This window comes from Stegodyphus dumicola, chromosome 4 (assembly GCF_044657685.1).
Source record: "Stegodyphus dumicola isolate Sdum_Otavi_A_Nest chromosome 4, ASM4465768v1".
Classification (NCBI taxonomy): domain Eukaryota; kingdom Metazoa; phylum Arthropoda; class Arachnida; order Araneae; family Eresidae; genus Stegodyphus; species Stegodyphus dumicola.
This window is the reverse complement of record NC_140771.1, coordinates 158,649,324-158,664,090: the sequence shown is the minus strand read 5'-3', so window position 1 is coordinate 158,664,090 and position 14,767 is coordinate 158,649,324. Positions and strand designations below refer to the sequence as shown.

At 32.7% G+C, this 14,767-nt stretch overlaps 1 protein-coding gene across 1 annotated transcript in view; it reads left to right on the top strand.

Moving 5' to 3' along the window:
- LOC118192700 (uncharacterized) overlaps window positions 1–14,767 on the top strand; it is an 84,354-nt gene that overhangs the window by 53,344 nt on the left and 16,243 nt on the right. Inside the window, exon 7 of the mRNA XM_035363700.2 lies at window positions 4,832–5,026. Coding sequence (XP_035219591.2) covers window positions 4,832–5,026 — 195 coding nt within the window. The remainder of the gene's footprint in view (window positions 1–4,831; window positions 5,027–14,767) is intronic.

Here is a 14,767-nt window from a genome sequence, read left to right as displayed (position 1 = left end):
TCTGTTCATTCCTAACTCATTTCAATATCAGCTAAAACATTCTTGGACTTCACAGGAATAAATTGCGGAAGGATTTAACGTAAAGACTCTGGAGAGATAAAGTAAAGCTCATTGCAAAACTTAAACTGAAAAAAATAGACGTAGTTTACATTTTTCTCAGGCATCTATATTTTGCAAAATTCAGTTGTCTTCAAACTATATTTTATGGAACCCCTGAAGTTCCAATGCAGTTCTTAAGGTTTTATGAGGAATTCTCTCCCTCCTTCCAGCATGCCTTAGTGGTGTAACGATTAGCACACTCTGTGCGTATTCGAGAGGTCCGAGTCCCGATGAGGGCATTGCTCATTTTTCATGGCTGCTGCTTGCAAATAACCTAATGACTCTACAGTGGCACCCGAACTAAAAAGTGGTGGATGATAATTATTAACCACCAGGATTTGGCGACTGGGCCCCCTAATACCCAGTTGCCCTTTAAAAGGGGGAAGTGTATGAGATATTCTCTCCCTCCTTCGTGGGGTAACGGTTAGCAAACTCGGCGCGTATTCGAGAGGTCGACTTTCGAAACCCGGTAAGGGCATTGCTATTTTTCATGTCTGCTGCTTGCAAATAACCTAATGTCTCTACAGCTTCACAGTCAAATTAAAAATTCGAAAGAATTTTTAAAAGCTACTCAGATCGCAAAGCTAAGCATCTAAAATAATTAAATATGTAGTGCTTTCTTACTTCTCTTGATATTGTTACGAAATAATATTATATAAACTTCTTACAATGTAAGGTATTTCTCCCGCCTTCCTAGCGTGCCTTCGGGGTGTAGCGGTCAGCACACTGAGCCGGTATTTCACAGGTCCATGGTTCGATTCCCGGCGAATGCGTTGCTAATTTTTCATCTCTCTGGCTTTTCCAATTAACCTAATGTCTCTACAACAAGTAATAATAGGATGTATTTTATTACTATTTTTCATATAAATTCATTATTCATAAATTTTTAATTTTTATTATTTACCAATTATATTTCTAAAAACTGTAAGGGTTTCCAAACTAATATGTTATAATTTCCTGAGCGGACATAATTTAAAGACCCCTGACTTAGCTTAATAGCTCTAGGTATTGAGTGAATACGATAACTTTTTTGTTTACTATTCATACCATTTTCTGAAAAAGTAAAAATAATAGAAGCTCGAAAGTTTACATAAACAGCTGAAATAGTGAAATTCATTTTTTCACTTTCGTTCTATCATAATGTGGATTTGATATAGAACTTTTTTGTTGCTGAAGATCCGAAACATATCTAACAAATGCTAATCGTAGTTAGCATCAGTTAAATGTGCTTCGGATCGGAACAAGAAATGATTAGTTATACTGTGCTTTGGATCAAGTCGCTCGGAATTATGGAGCAGTTTGTATCGTCGAGTTTTCGTATTTTCAATTTTTAAGTATTTGTCACCCATTTCGCATATATTTCATCTTAGTTTACAGTATAATTTTCAATAAATTTTGTATTCACTTTTTTTGGCGGGGGGGTAGCGCTAAGGAACATGAATGTATTATATTGTATTATATTTTCCCTGAATGTGATCTGTAGGTACTTAATACACGCTGAAATATTTAGATATACATTTACTGTTGAAATGTTTAGGTATCCCTTTACTACTGATGCATACTACAACTAAGATTAATATATAAAAAGCCTCGACTGGCATGATTGGCATTTGCAACGGTGAAAGGGTTTAATGTTTTTAAAATCATGTAATTGCTAAAGGGTTTATTTTATATTTCGTCAGCCATATTATTGATATATTTTCGTACTGTCCTCTTGCTCCTCAGGGTCCGCTTACTGGTTTAGGACTAGGAACGGGCCCTCTAGATATTTTCAACCTCTACTCAGCGATGTTTTCAGCTTCTTGGGATACTGCTCCTTATAGGAAGTCAAGTGATGTTGTCTCTTTTTCTAGATCACTATTTCTCAACAAAGGTTTATTGGAACCTTAGAATTTTGCAATAACTTGGAAAAAATCTCAATGAATAAGTTAATCATAATAAGATATATTTTTCATCATTTTTAGTTCAATGCATTTAATTTTAATTTATACATGCAATATACTGTCTTAAAAATTTCTTGATTACCATAGTAAAATTTTCAACATTTTGCATCATCAAAAAATGTAGCAATCATGAGAAATATATTTAGCAACAGGTTTAGCTTTCATCAGGAGAAACGTAGTTAACAACAGGAAATATAATAAAAGACATTTACGCATCTGTTAGAAATTATTTGTCAAATAAATTTTAAAAATTAAAATAGTTTTTTTTAATTTTAGGCTGACAAATATTGCTTAATATTCGCCTGAATGAAAACCTTCATTTGGTCTTAAACCAAGGTCTCTTAATCTCTTTAGTTTTTTCCGGGAAGTATTATTGAGAATTTTTTTTATTATACCAAATATCTGAAAAAAGTAAGACTTCCTTGTGAATTTCTCAACAATTATAAGTTTATAAACTTTGCTTATTATTAATGTTAAATTATTGAAGATTTATTATTGGTGAATTAATTAAGATCTTATATGAGAGATATATAATTAATAAAATATCTTATATGTATCATAATATACGGGCTTTAAGGGAGAGTACCCTGAGACTTGAATATTATTTAAAGGACTGCAACAAATAAAAGAGCCCGTAAGCGCTGCTGCAGTCAACGAATGTTGGCGGAATGGAGCTGATACTAGATTGGACTCCTCCCTTCATCATCTGTGGTTCTAATAAAATAGAGGATTAAACAGAATTAATTTCGTACTAACAAAATTACATTATAAGCGAAAAATTACTTTTTTTTTATCATTAATGTAAACTGTAAACAAAAGAACGCTAGTGTTAAAAATAATACTTACTTTTTATTAGTACCAAACGAAAAATAAAAACGTGCATTTACCAGTCAATATTTGAAAATAATATTTGTCAAATGCCCTATTGCACAATGCATTCTTCCAGAGAGTTTTCAAAGCTGTCCATATTTGTTATAACATTATGCAAGAGATATTTTGTGATAATAGTTATAAATGCTGAACTTGTATATGAATTATTTATGGTTTCAACAAAGCACAGTGAGAACGCACCAGGCAGAATGAGCAGGTCTTTTTTTTTTTTTTTTTTTTTTTTTTGTAGATATTCATTTTTCTTTATAGTAAAATCTCTGCTCACTGGGTCTGATTGTTTTATGGGACTATCTCGAGCAAAACTTTTAACTGAAGACCCTCATAAGAGCTGCCATCACCATTATACCTGGGTCCCTGGCTATATGACAACAGATGAAGGGCTTTTAGTGTTGCTTGGAAGAATATGTTGAGCAATGAGACAGTTATTTGACAGAGGTCTGTTCAAACACTGACCCATAGCCAGCATTCCTCTAATTACTATTTGACTTGAAGAATAATGAGTAAAAACCAGAACCAATTCCCTTATAGTATGATTTTATTGATGTACTGTAAATTACACCATTGCTTTATAAATATGATATAATAAATCTATATAAGATTTTATAACTATCTGAAATGTGTACAGGAAGCGTCTATTTACGACAGAGCTGGAGAATCACTGAAATAGCTGATCATTAAAAGCAGTAGAACTTCAGTTGCTTGAACACTGACAAATCCAAATTTTTGATAACTCGATACAAATATTTCCCACAAATAAAATTTTCAAAAAATTAATTTTAACTTTTAATCGAATCGACAATAAATCGAATTTCTTTAATTCGAAATATTTAATAAATCGATTATTATTTTTTTTTTAGAATTCCCGAAGCGAATTATTCTCAAATTATAACACATCAGGCCTTCTTTGAGAATTGTTATACGAAAGCAATTTTGCACTCTCATGGTTTCCTGAGCGATCCCACAAGTGACCGCGCTTCTGCTTTAGTATTTCAGATGTAACTTAAAGAAGTAATATAAATCAATAATTTCTAGAATTTCAAGGATCTTTAGAATGAAAGCGAATCGTTAAATTCGGATGTAAATGATCGGGAGTAGATATTGAAGCTTTAAACACTCTCGCAAACACAAAAATATGTACACTTTATTAATTTAAAGAAAAATATTTAAACACTCCGAATTATCAGACTTACGACTTTTCTTTCATTTTCTTCTTCACGGTAGAAAAAGAATCAGAATGGCAGGGCACCTCCTAATAGTCAGTAGCATCAATTTATAACAGAAATGCATTCTATATTTTACTTGAAATATAGCAAGAAAATTCTTCTGACATTCAACATTTTTATTGCATGTTTTAAAATATTTCGCATATTTTCTTTAAAGAATAAAAATATAACGTATTTAAAATATTACTTTTCTTAAATTTTTATATAAGAGTTTTACATAATGTTTCTCCAATTGAAAAAAAAAAAAGAAAGAAAAAAGAAATACTATAAAAGAAAAATAGACTTAATTTTTACTAATATATTTAATGGAACATAGGCCATATTATTCTCCATCAGAACCATGACATTTTATGTAATCAAATTAATTTTCACAACTCTGTTATCTGTCAACAGTTCTTATGTATTTAAATAACTTTCAGCATCAAAGATTACAGGACTCAGATCTAGAAATCGTTGTCATTAAAGAACTGAAGCGAATTTGCTGCATAATAGTAAAAAACCCATTAAAAATATTAGAATAGCCTCGAATTTTATTGTGCAAATATATTAAGGCTTCCTTTCTATAACCTAGTGTTAATTAGTTTTAATAAATAAACATGCCGAAATAGTGAATGTTTTTTAACATTCATCAATTCCTATTTTAAATAAATATAAATTCATGATACTAATTTACAGGCCAGAAGTCCAAATATAGAAGAATGCAAAACTGTAGTTAAAAGTTGGTTATCTCTGATGAGAGAAGCCATAGGCCAAAACCAACAAGAAATTAATCAAATTATGCATGAAGTCAATCTGAAAAATGAGGAACTTGCCCAGATGGAATTCAGACTTGAACAAGCTCAGGAAAGACTAGAAGATTTAGAAAAACAGGTGAGTTACCAGTTATAAAAGTTGTTGCACATCGGAGCGGGTGTAATTTTTTCACCTAACATGTAAACCTGTTAATTTTATTTACTATACTTGCCTGTTCTGGCAAAATAAAAATTCATAAACAAGATTATACTCGGATATTGATGGGTGAGAAGAATGGAAATGATACAGAAAGAATTCTAGGGGTTGTTACTATATAAAAAAATAGATATTTAGTTTATATTCACCCTGCCCTCGTAGCTATAATAAGAATAATAAAAAGAAGAAGAAGAATAGTAATAAAACATCTAAAATTTTTTTTAAAATTTAAAATAGCTGTAAACTTATTATGTCACATTTTTAAATTATAATTTGTTGCAAACATTTATTTATAAGTAAAATTTCCGAGCTTCCCGATCATATCCTTCACGAAACTTTCAGATTTCATCAAACATGTGAATAAAAACATAGAGAACATTGTCTCATTTTACAGTCGTCCTCAACATCCAAAATAAGGCGTATGAAGAAGGCTCCAAAACAGGCCGTATAAGTGTTGGGAGCCGTAAACAGGCGCGTCCCCCAACATTTGCAGCCATAGACTATGGAAAGCTGCTGCCTAAGTTATAATATAATTTTATGATAAGACGTTTTCCTGTCAAGTGGCTTCATATTTATACTGCATTGCATTTATAATTGTACCTTTTGTTAAATTCAACAAATGGCGGATAGTGGTGAGAAGCTTCACCTGTGCGATTCAATTTGGAAGTTTCTGGTGCTCCTCCCACTTTTACCTGTACCTCATTAGGTGACAAGATCACTCATCCAGGTTCCAAGGATGAGTTCCCTACCTCGTGTATAGCAAATGAAATGGAATTTTTAAGCATAACTTTGATTTTGCTAGCATAGTCCGTGATTTGAATGCGAAGCATTCGCGTAGAATATAAGTAGCAGCAAATATAGCAATTACGTAGCGCTGGGTTTTTTGCGAAGTTCGGTAAGTGAACTCGCTAATCATACTATAGAAATGATCCTATGAATGTCAAGTGGGTGGGTTACGTCATATGAGAATGACAAAGCACCTACGAGGGATATCTAATTAAGGGAAAGGATGCTTTCACGGAGGATCCTTTAAGGCAAACTGGCTGCTATTTACTTTATACATGGAGAAAGCCACCCAAACCAACTATGCGACCAGCCCATTCGGCCTAGGTTCGAATCTGAATCGAAGTACCTGTATTCAGCGGTTTGTAACCCCCTGGCATTAGTGAAACCTCCTAGAAAGCGGCACGCAGGTGATACGGCAATGATTATTGCTTGAGTAATGTTATGTAAAGTGCTGTCATGTACCATCGCTAACAACTAGTGCTTGGCAGTAGTAAATGCATTATACTATTAGATAGACAATCCTCATGTTGCTGCACAAATGGTAATGGAAATGATTTAGTACTCAACAGATGAGGAGATGATTTAGTACTCAAGAGATGATAGGGTTTCAAAGTATATTAAGATACGCTTTGTATGGTAGTTTTTACCCTACCGAAACAAGAAAAACCTTTAATAGCAAATACCGAAACTACGTAGGATATTTCCAAATTTCAAGCAATTTAAGTATAATAATTATTTCTTCAGTTTTCATTAATATTACAATGCAGTTTTCCAAAAAAATCCACATTTAATTAAGTACATTTATCTCAACGAGAAACTACTCAAGCCGTCCTCAAAGAACATTTTCATGTCTCCTTTCTGTCTTCTTATGGATAATTAAATTTAAAATTGAACAACCTGTAAATGTGTTTTCCAAATGTGGGAACAGAATACATTTTTCAGGCATTAAATGAGTTCTGAAGGTTTCACACCCTCTTTCCACAAAAGGAAAAGGATTACTCTTGGTATCTTCCCATGATTCCAATAACAGTGCTACAGAAATGTGACTGTATCAGTCTAACAACTGAATCGAATTAAACAATATTGCACGAGATATCTTCACAAATATATTACAATGCAGTTTAATATCAAAGTACATATCAAGAAATCTGACCGATAGCGTTGCTTGTAAGTTATAGGAAGTGAATAAAACTCACGTACTAGAGTTTTGGATACATCCCTCGTACACGACAACATAAAACAAAATACGATAGTTTGTCACGACTCGAGACAAATTGCAGTGTTCTGTTGTGTCTGGATGCTTAACGTTCTGCAGGCCTAACTATACACAAGACCGAGTTTTTGCTTTAGTATGAAATAATGAGCAAGTCATAATAAGTTTAAAATAAACTTTTTATTTAAGTTTTGAAATTAAGGCACTAATTGTGCTACAAACCAACCTCTGCTACTTGCTTGCGTTTAACTTGACATAAGATGAAGTTAACTTCAATGAAGGTAACGTAGTGTGAGATTACAAACAAAATTGATTACTTAAGGCTCAAGATAAATAACGGTGCCTATTTTAAACGTCGACTATCAAGCTTCTAAATACGGAATAATTTTGGTAGAGCTCGCGAAAGTACGTAACCGCAGTGCGAGGCTGCCAGAATTTCTAACTCTGAAACATTCAAATTCTCAGCTCAAATGCACAACTAATTTGCCTTCTGGTCAAGATTACGGGAAGAATAAGTCAAATTAAAGGTTCAAATCATAATAGCTGGTCAACTAACATAAAATCCTACGAGGTAATACAACGGAACACAAAGCGGCATGAATTCGATAGCATATGCGAATCAAATTCTGGAAGGTGAGTAAAGGAGTGACGGAGGACGTGAGCACCATCCCTTTACCATTACGGTTAAGCGGTACTGCACGAAGTCCGCATTTATCTAAAGCAGCGATTTTCAACCTTTTCACTAACGCATACCATCTAAACAAAAACTGAAAAACTTTAGTACCACCACTAAATTTTACCGTGATTTTTCAATTTCTCAATAGAAATATTAAAAAAGATATATATTCTGCCATTTGCACAACCTATTCGCTATTTGTATATGCACACAAGAAATATTAGATTAAAATTTGGTTACCATTTTAATTATCAAAATTCGAGTTATAATACTTTAATTCTAAAATTTAGTGTGAAATTTGGGCCCGTTTAAGAGAGATCAGTTTCTTTTACTGTCTAGTCTTATTTCACTTAGTTTTAACCTTAGCATCCGCTTTTAATTTTGTTCTCTATTTAATTTTCAAATATAACATGGACGAAAATCCTTGTTCACACAAATAGGTTGTCCGAAAAAGGCAATAAAAATTTTATGGCTTTATTTAAAATGCTTTTAATTTTTTTTTTTTTTTTTTTGTTTGGCGAAAAATTAACAAGTGTGTTATTTTTTAAATCTCCAGTTCGAGTTCGATCCCAAGATATTTCTATCAATTGTTCTTTTCCCTTACGAGATAAAATTTCAGGTACACAGCTCAAAAGAAAAAAAAAAAAAAAAAAAAAGGACAGTTTTATATCTCCCGTTCTACTGGGCCGATTGACAAAATTCAAATTGCGTTCTTCATGTCTCGAAAGCGCGACTTAAGATATATATTAGATTTATATATAGCACTATTCTAACATAGGTATTTTGGCACAAAATCGGACTTTTTCTAAAATAACATACCAATTTTTTTTACATATTTCGATTCTATGACTCAAATTACGCCTAAATATGAAATTTTGTAAAATTTGGAGCGAAATTTACGGAGAAATTCACAAATTTATGTTGGCACTTTTTTGTTAGTTTGCGCCAAGAATACTTCACTTGGCGAACTTCTTAATATATGGCAACCTAGTTTCCTTTCCCGTGAGAGGAAAAAAAGTCACCATCGTTCCTTTTTTCCAAATAATATTCTTTATATTATATTTTTAATTATAACTTATTATTTTAAGTAATTTTTTCTTTTTCGAATTTCATTTTAATTGTTTAAGTTGCATTTTTTTTTTTTTTTTTTTTTTTTTTTCGAAAAACTGTTTTAAAAATTTCTATTTACCTATTCGAACTGCGTAAATAAAGGTGCAGCGTTTATTTTTTTTCAAATAGTTTTCTTTATATATTTTTTTGTCATAGTTATTATTTTAGGTAATTTTTGTAGGTAATTTTTAAATTTTTATACTTTTATTTTAATTGTTTGTGTTGCATTGTCTCTTCAGATAATTGTTTTAAAATTTTCTATATATTCCTTCGAATTGAGCATTTTAAATATATTTATTAATATAAATTTTGCAGAATTTGATTTTATTTATTTGAACTGCGTTTCTTTCGGAAGAATACTTTGTAACCCAGACTACGATGCCCTTGAAAACTGCATATATTAAAAGAGAAAATACAGTAAAGCACAGTTAACACGCCTTTCAATGTTCCGTTCAGAAAAGATATATATAAATCAGAGAGATGTATAACCGACATTTTAACTTAGGATGACTTGCATACACTGCAACAACAACTTAAAACAGTTTTATTATTGTGCCCATTGCTTTACACAATTTTATCCTACATTTGGTTTCTTAAAATGTTATTCATATTTTAGTCAAATATTTTATTTTTGAAATCGCAAGAATCAAATATCATAAGATTAAAAGGTTTTAAATTAAAAAAAGTACTAATACTAACTTTTACGCAAAATTTTATTTTATTTTATTTTATTTTTTTTTTTTCTCTTTTTCTTCGGGCATTCTACTTTATTCTTGCTCTTTTTCTTTAGGCATTCTGCAAGTATATTAAAAAGTATCCAACTTTTCGAAATACCTTGATATTTCTGACAATCATTTTAAATAAAGTTATCGCCTTCCATTTCATAAAGGCCCACAAACGGCCGAGCGGTAAAGTCGCTGAACACTGGCAGTTCACTCCGGGGTTCGAATCCCGGTAAACGGGCTGGCCTCATGGGCGTTTTCGTGGATTTTCTGATGAGTACCATGTATGACAGCTGGTTTCCCTTAGAAAGTTCTTCACGAAGTATTTCGTCAGAGCCTTTATCAGTCTTTAGAGGCTAAACATTTTGAAGGTATGATATGAAAGGAAAAATTGGTTTATCAAGAGGTTTTGGTTTATTTAATTATGACAAAGCACACTAGTGCTATCTGCCTAAGGGGAGGGAGGACTTCGTGGAGGACTTTCTAAGGGAAACTGGCTCGCATACACGTTACACATGGGGAAAACCACGAAAACTCCCATACAGCCAGCCCGTTTGCGGGATTCGAACCTCGGACCGAACTACCAGTGTTCAGCGACTTTACCGCTCGGCCGCTGTTTCATCAGGAGGGAAAAAAAACGTCTTTAGATGACATCCACATACATTATTGGATAAACTCCTGAAACTTCAAATAATTCGACTGAGAAAATCATGGGATTTTCCATTTATGATACGATATGATGTTCTATAACGTAATTTAAATTTATACAACCATATTGTCTAAAACCAGTCGCTCTTCACTTTAATCTGCAATGATATCATTTTTGTCTTTTCTGCTAACACAAGCTCAATTGTTGGTATTTGCTGGTGTACACGTCCAAGTGTTCTCTTTGAACGCCTAAATTCTTTGAAGTATCCTGAAAGTATATTCAAAAGCGTCCAACTTTTTGAAACATCTTGGTATGTCTGACAGCCAAATTTCCCTGCAAATTTTTGCTTACATTTCTTCTTAATTTTCTTTCCTTCTACAGTTATTTTCAGTGCTCACACAAAAAATTAAGATTTTTCGATTGTTAGAGTTAAATAAATTTTGCATTCTTGTCAATTTTTTAAAATATCAATTACATGAATTGCGTTTCAGCTGAAGACAGCTTTTCATTTTCTAGTCATTTTAACTATAAATAAAGTTTAAAGCGAAGTCCAAAAGATAAATATTTTAATTAAAAGATTTTTGCTAAATGACAAAGAAATAAAACAGTCCAGCAGGGTTTATTCTGTACCACCGAGTGATCAGATTCTTATATCGGCTGAAACAATCTAAATCATATTAAAGATCATGTTTTTTTATACAATCTATAACGCGAAAGAAAAATTAGCTTCTTAAAACATTCTTTCTAAGAGGATTAATATAAAAGATTTATTTATATATATATTTTTAAAGCTGGGACTTGAACCAAACCGTCAAACTTTTAAAGTTTAATTTACATGGTGGTTATAATTAAATTTTCAGTTTGAAATGGCCATAAAAGGAAAACTACCGGACCAAATTTTATCAAACTTGGGAATCGTGTAAAGGAGGTTATGGGAATTTATTTTCCGCGGAAAAAAAAAAAAAAGAGTTCAAAAACTCACCACAAGGGTGAAAATGGCGCTGTATACAATATTGTTAAATGAAATAAGACACGAAAACATATGTTTAAAATGTGTTTAATATTTTCCGAAACGTGTTACAAAGCATGTTCAATGTAGCGTCCAGCATTTTCCGAAAGCAAGTTAAATCCTGTTACTGCATTCTCAACAGCAGCTCTTAGCATATCAGGAGGAATGTTACGGACATGTCAGTGTATCACATTTTTTATTTCTGCCAAATTGTTTAGATTATCACCATAAACAGTGCTTTTGAGATAACCCCATAGCCAAAAGTCACAGAGGTTGAGGTCTGGTGGAAAGAGAGGAAGTGTTGGTCTATAATTTCCTATAAGACGTTCATTCATGAAATATTGCCTAAATAACTGTGCGATACACGTGAGGTGGGGCCCAGCCCTGCATAAAAATCGTAGTATCTAAAATGCCACGTTACTGCAGTTCATGTATCACGAAACATTTTAACATTGACTCTAAGTAAGCTGCAATCACAGTAGTCCAGCTGTCGACTGCTCTTCAGAGAAAAATGGTTCAGTTATAAAACTAGCTGTCATTCAACACTAAACGGTGTGGAATGACTGCTATGCAATCGAATGCAGTAGGAGAATGCAATGGAACTAGATAGATAACATGAGGAATTTCTCTGGCCCAAATCGATTAAAAGCGTTTTGAATCAGTATCTTCATGTTTTAGTGCCGAAGTCAGGCTTCAAAAATTACAAATTAGCGATCTGTAAGAAAACGATTTCCAGATTGTACGCACTTGTGCGAGTGATTTGCGATCTCACATTTTCTAATCGCTAATTCGTGGTTTTCACGGACGAATTTCTCACTTACACGGATGGCGCACTCGACGTTTATCGAATTTAACGCCTTTAAATAATAATTTGCCTACTTCAAAGTTTCTTAAGGGTATACAACATATTAAACCCGTGTAACAAAAGGTTAAGTTAGATTCCGACTCATATTTCGTTTAACAATATTGCATACAGCGCTATTTTCCCCCTGGTGGTGAGGTTTCGAACTTCCTTTTTTTCGCAGAAAATAAATTCCCATGACCTCCTTTACACGATTTCCAAGTTTGATAACATTTGATCCAGTACTTTTCCTTTTATGACCGTTTCAATGTGGATCTTTAATTATAACCACTCTGTATATTATTAAATTTTAATTTGAAGCTATGCGTTATATGTATACCATGCGTAAATTTTTCGCTTTTATGGAAAAATAAAGAATCGAAGCAAATATACTTAGGATAATGGATCAAAACTGAAAAAATTTCCCCTCCCTCCGAAAATGAAATATTGAAACTTCGACCTTGAATTTATTGGGTTATCGAAATATTTAATTTGACTTATCTTCTAAGTCCTAGTTCCGACAACAATTCCGTCATAAATTCCAAATCACTTAAGCTGAAGTAAAAGATTTAGTATATACTCGTATTTACTGTACGTTAATAAAGTAATCTGAGTGTAATAAAAATAGATTATAGAATTTACGCTGATGCAACTTTTTGTCTGACTGCACAACATGTAATGGAAGAGAAGGCTTGTAGAGGTCTGTTTCTGACATGCCTCTACAAATAGATGTCATACTCCTTTTGTCACTTTAATGTGAAAAAACTTTCCTTTGAGAGGCAACTTTAGTTTTGGGGAAAGAAAAAAAATGACAAGAAGACAAATTTGAAGAACATGCAGGACGATTGAGTACACATACTTATTTTCGGAAAACAAGCGGTTCTCCGACTGGTTATTGAATAATGAAAAGATGCATTGTCATGCAATACAAAACATTTGGAATACGTTTTCTGACTGAAAACGTAAGATTAAATGTCATCTGCTTAATTCACAGCCATTTACAAGTCAACTACTCGGGCAATTGCAGAATCGTTTTGATCCTGAGCTTGTAAGACAAACTTAATATCACTGGATTTAAACACTTCTTTAATCTTCCGAGAACGTTCCTTCCTTAGCTCATATTCCAAGAATATTAAGTGAATACAATTATTGCAAAAGAAATTGAATATTCATTTTCACTACGGCTTGGTAGTTTACTAACGAGTTAACAAAACTTAAATTCTGCTTTTTGTGTCTAAGAATACAACATTATTTTAAATATTTACAAATAAAATATTAAATTGGAGATTTAATTGGAGCCTCATCAGTTGCCTAGCATTTGAAGATTGTTAAATACTAATTGCTTGTTGCGAAGACTAACCCAGGCTGCATGGTTGGTTTTCGTAGTTTTCTAGGTTCTCTTTACAAAGATTCTCTATGAAAGCATCTTAATCAAATAGCTCCCATGTTCTTTCTACGTTCAAATAACCAGCTAACCTAGTTTAAGCGCGATTTCCAAGTGAAGTTACTAGCAAAACCCAAATACTCATTAAAAATTATGTAGCTTGCCAATCGGAAGTAACATGAAAGATACGGCGCCAATAATTGAATTGCTGTTACGGTGTGCTGTTTCTAAACATAGATGGTCATTCCTTAATTAAATAGCCCACCAGAGGCCGAGCGGTAAAGACGCTGAACACTGGTAGTTCGGTCTGAGGTTCGAATCCCGCGAACGGGCTGGCTGCATGGGCGTTTTCGTGGTTTTCCCCATGTGTAACGTGTATACCAGCCAGTTTCCCTTAGAACGTCCTCCACGAAGGAATCCCTCCCTTTAGGCAAATAACCCTCGTGTGCTTTGCCATAATTAAATAATCCAATCCAATCCTTAATTAAATATAATTGATTTGTAACTTCTACTAGAACTGACGGTAAGAATTGAAGTGCAAATAAATAATATCGTGTGCAATCTTGATTAATATAAAATTAAAAATATTTGCATTCAGACAGAAAGTTTTTTGAAATATTTGCAGTTATTTTATAAGGAGGATTTATTAATAACCGTAATAATTACTTATTATATTACTGATGATTAGGATTCAGTTCTTGGCAATTACATTCTAAATTAGAATTTTAAGGATATAATGAAAATACGCTACGCACAAAAATACGTTTTAGGATAAAAAATTAGTTGATTTTTTATGTTTTAAAACTTCTTAAATTCATTTAATAAACATTGTATCCTCGTTGTTAATTGAATCCAGAATGTTGTGTGTCGTTTATATAATTATTCTTACTTGTCCACAGAACCTGCTGACTTATTCAGCCATTAAGTAGCTGCAGATCATTTCTACATAACCATTGAACTTCCATTAATTCAATCTCTAGAGCAAGGATGTCAAACTCGCGGCCTACAACAAATATTTTTGCGGGCCGGCCAATATATCGGCAAATAATAATATATAATAATAACATATCGACGAAGAAAAAAATGAAATGTTTACTGCTAAGTAATTAACGATAATTTATTCAGTGTTGTTAGATTACTCACAGCGAGCTGACATACATACTTCTTAAATTACAAATGCGTGTGAGTAGCTTGCTTTCAGCTACCTTCGGCTTTTGGGTGACACCAACGACTTCATATAACAGGTATACTACTATCTCGTTGGGTGACACGT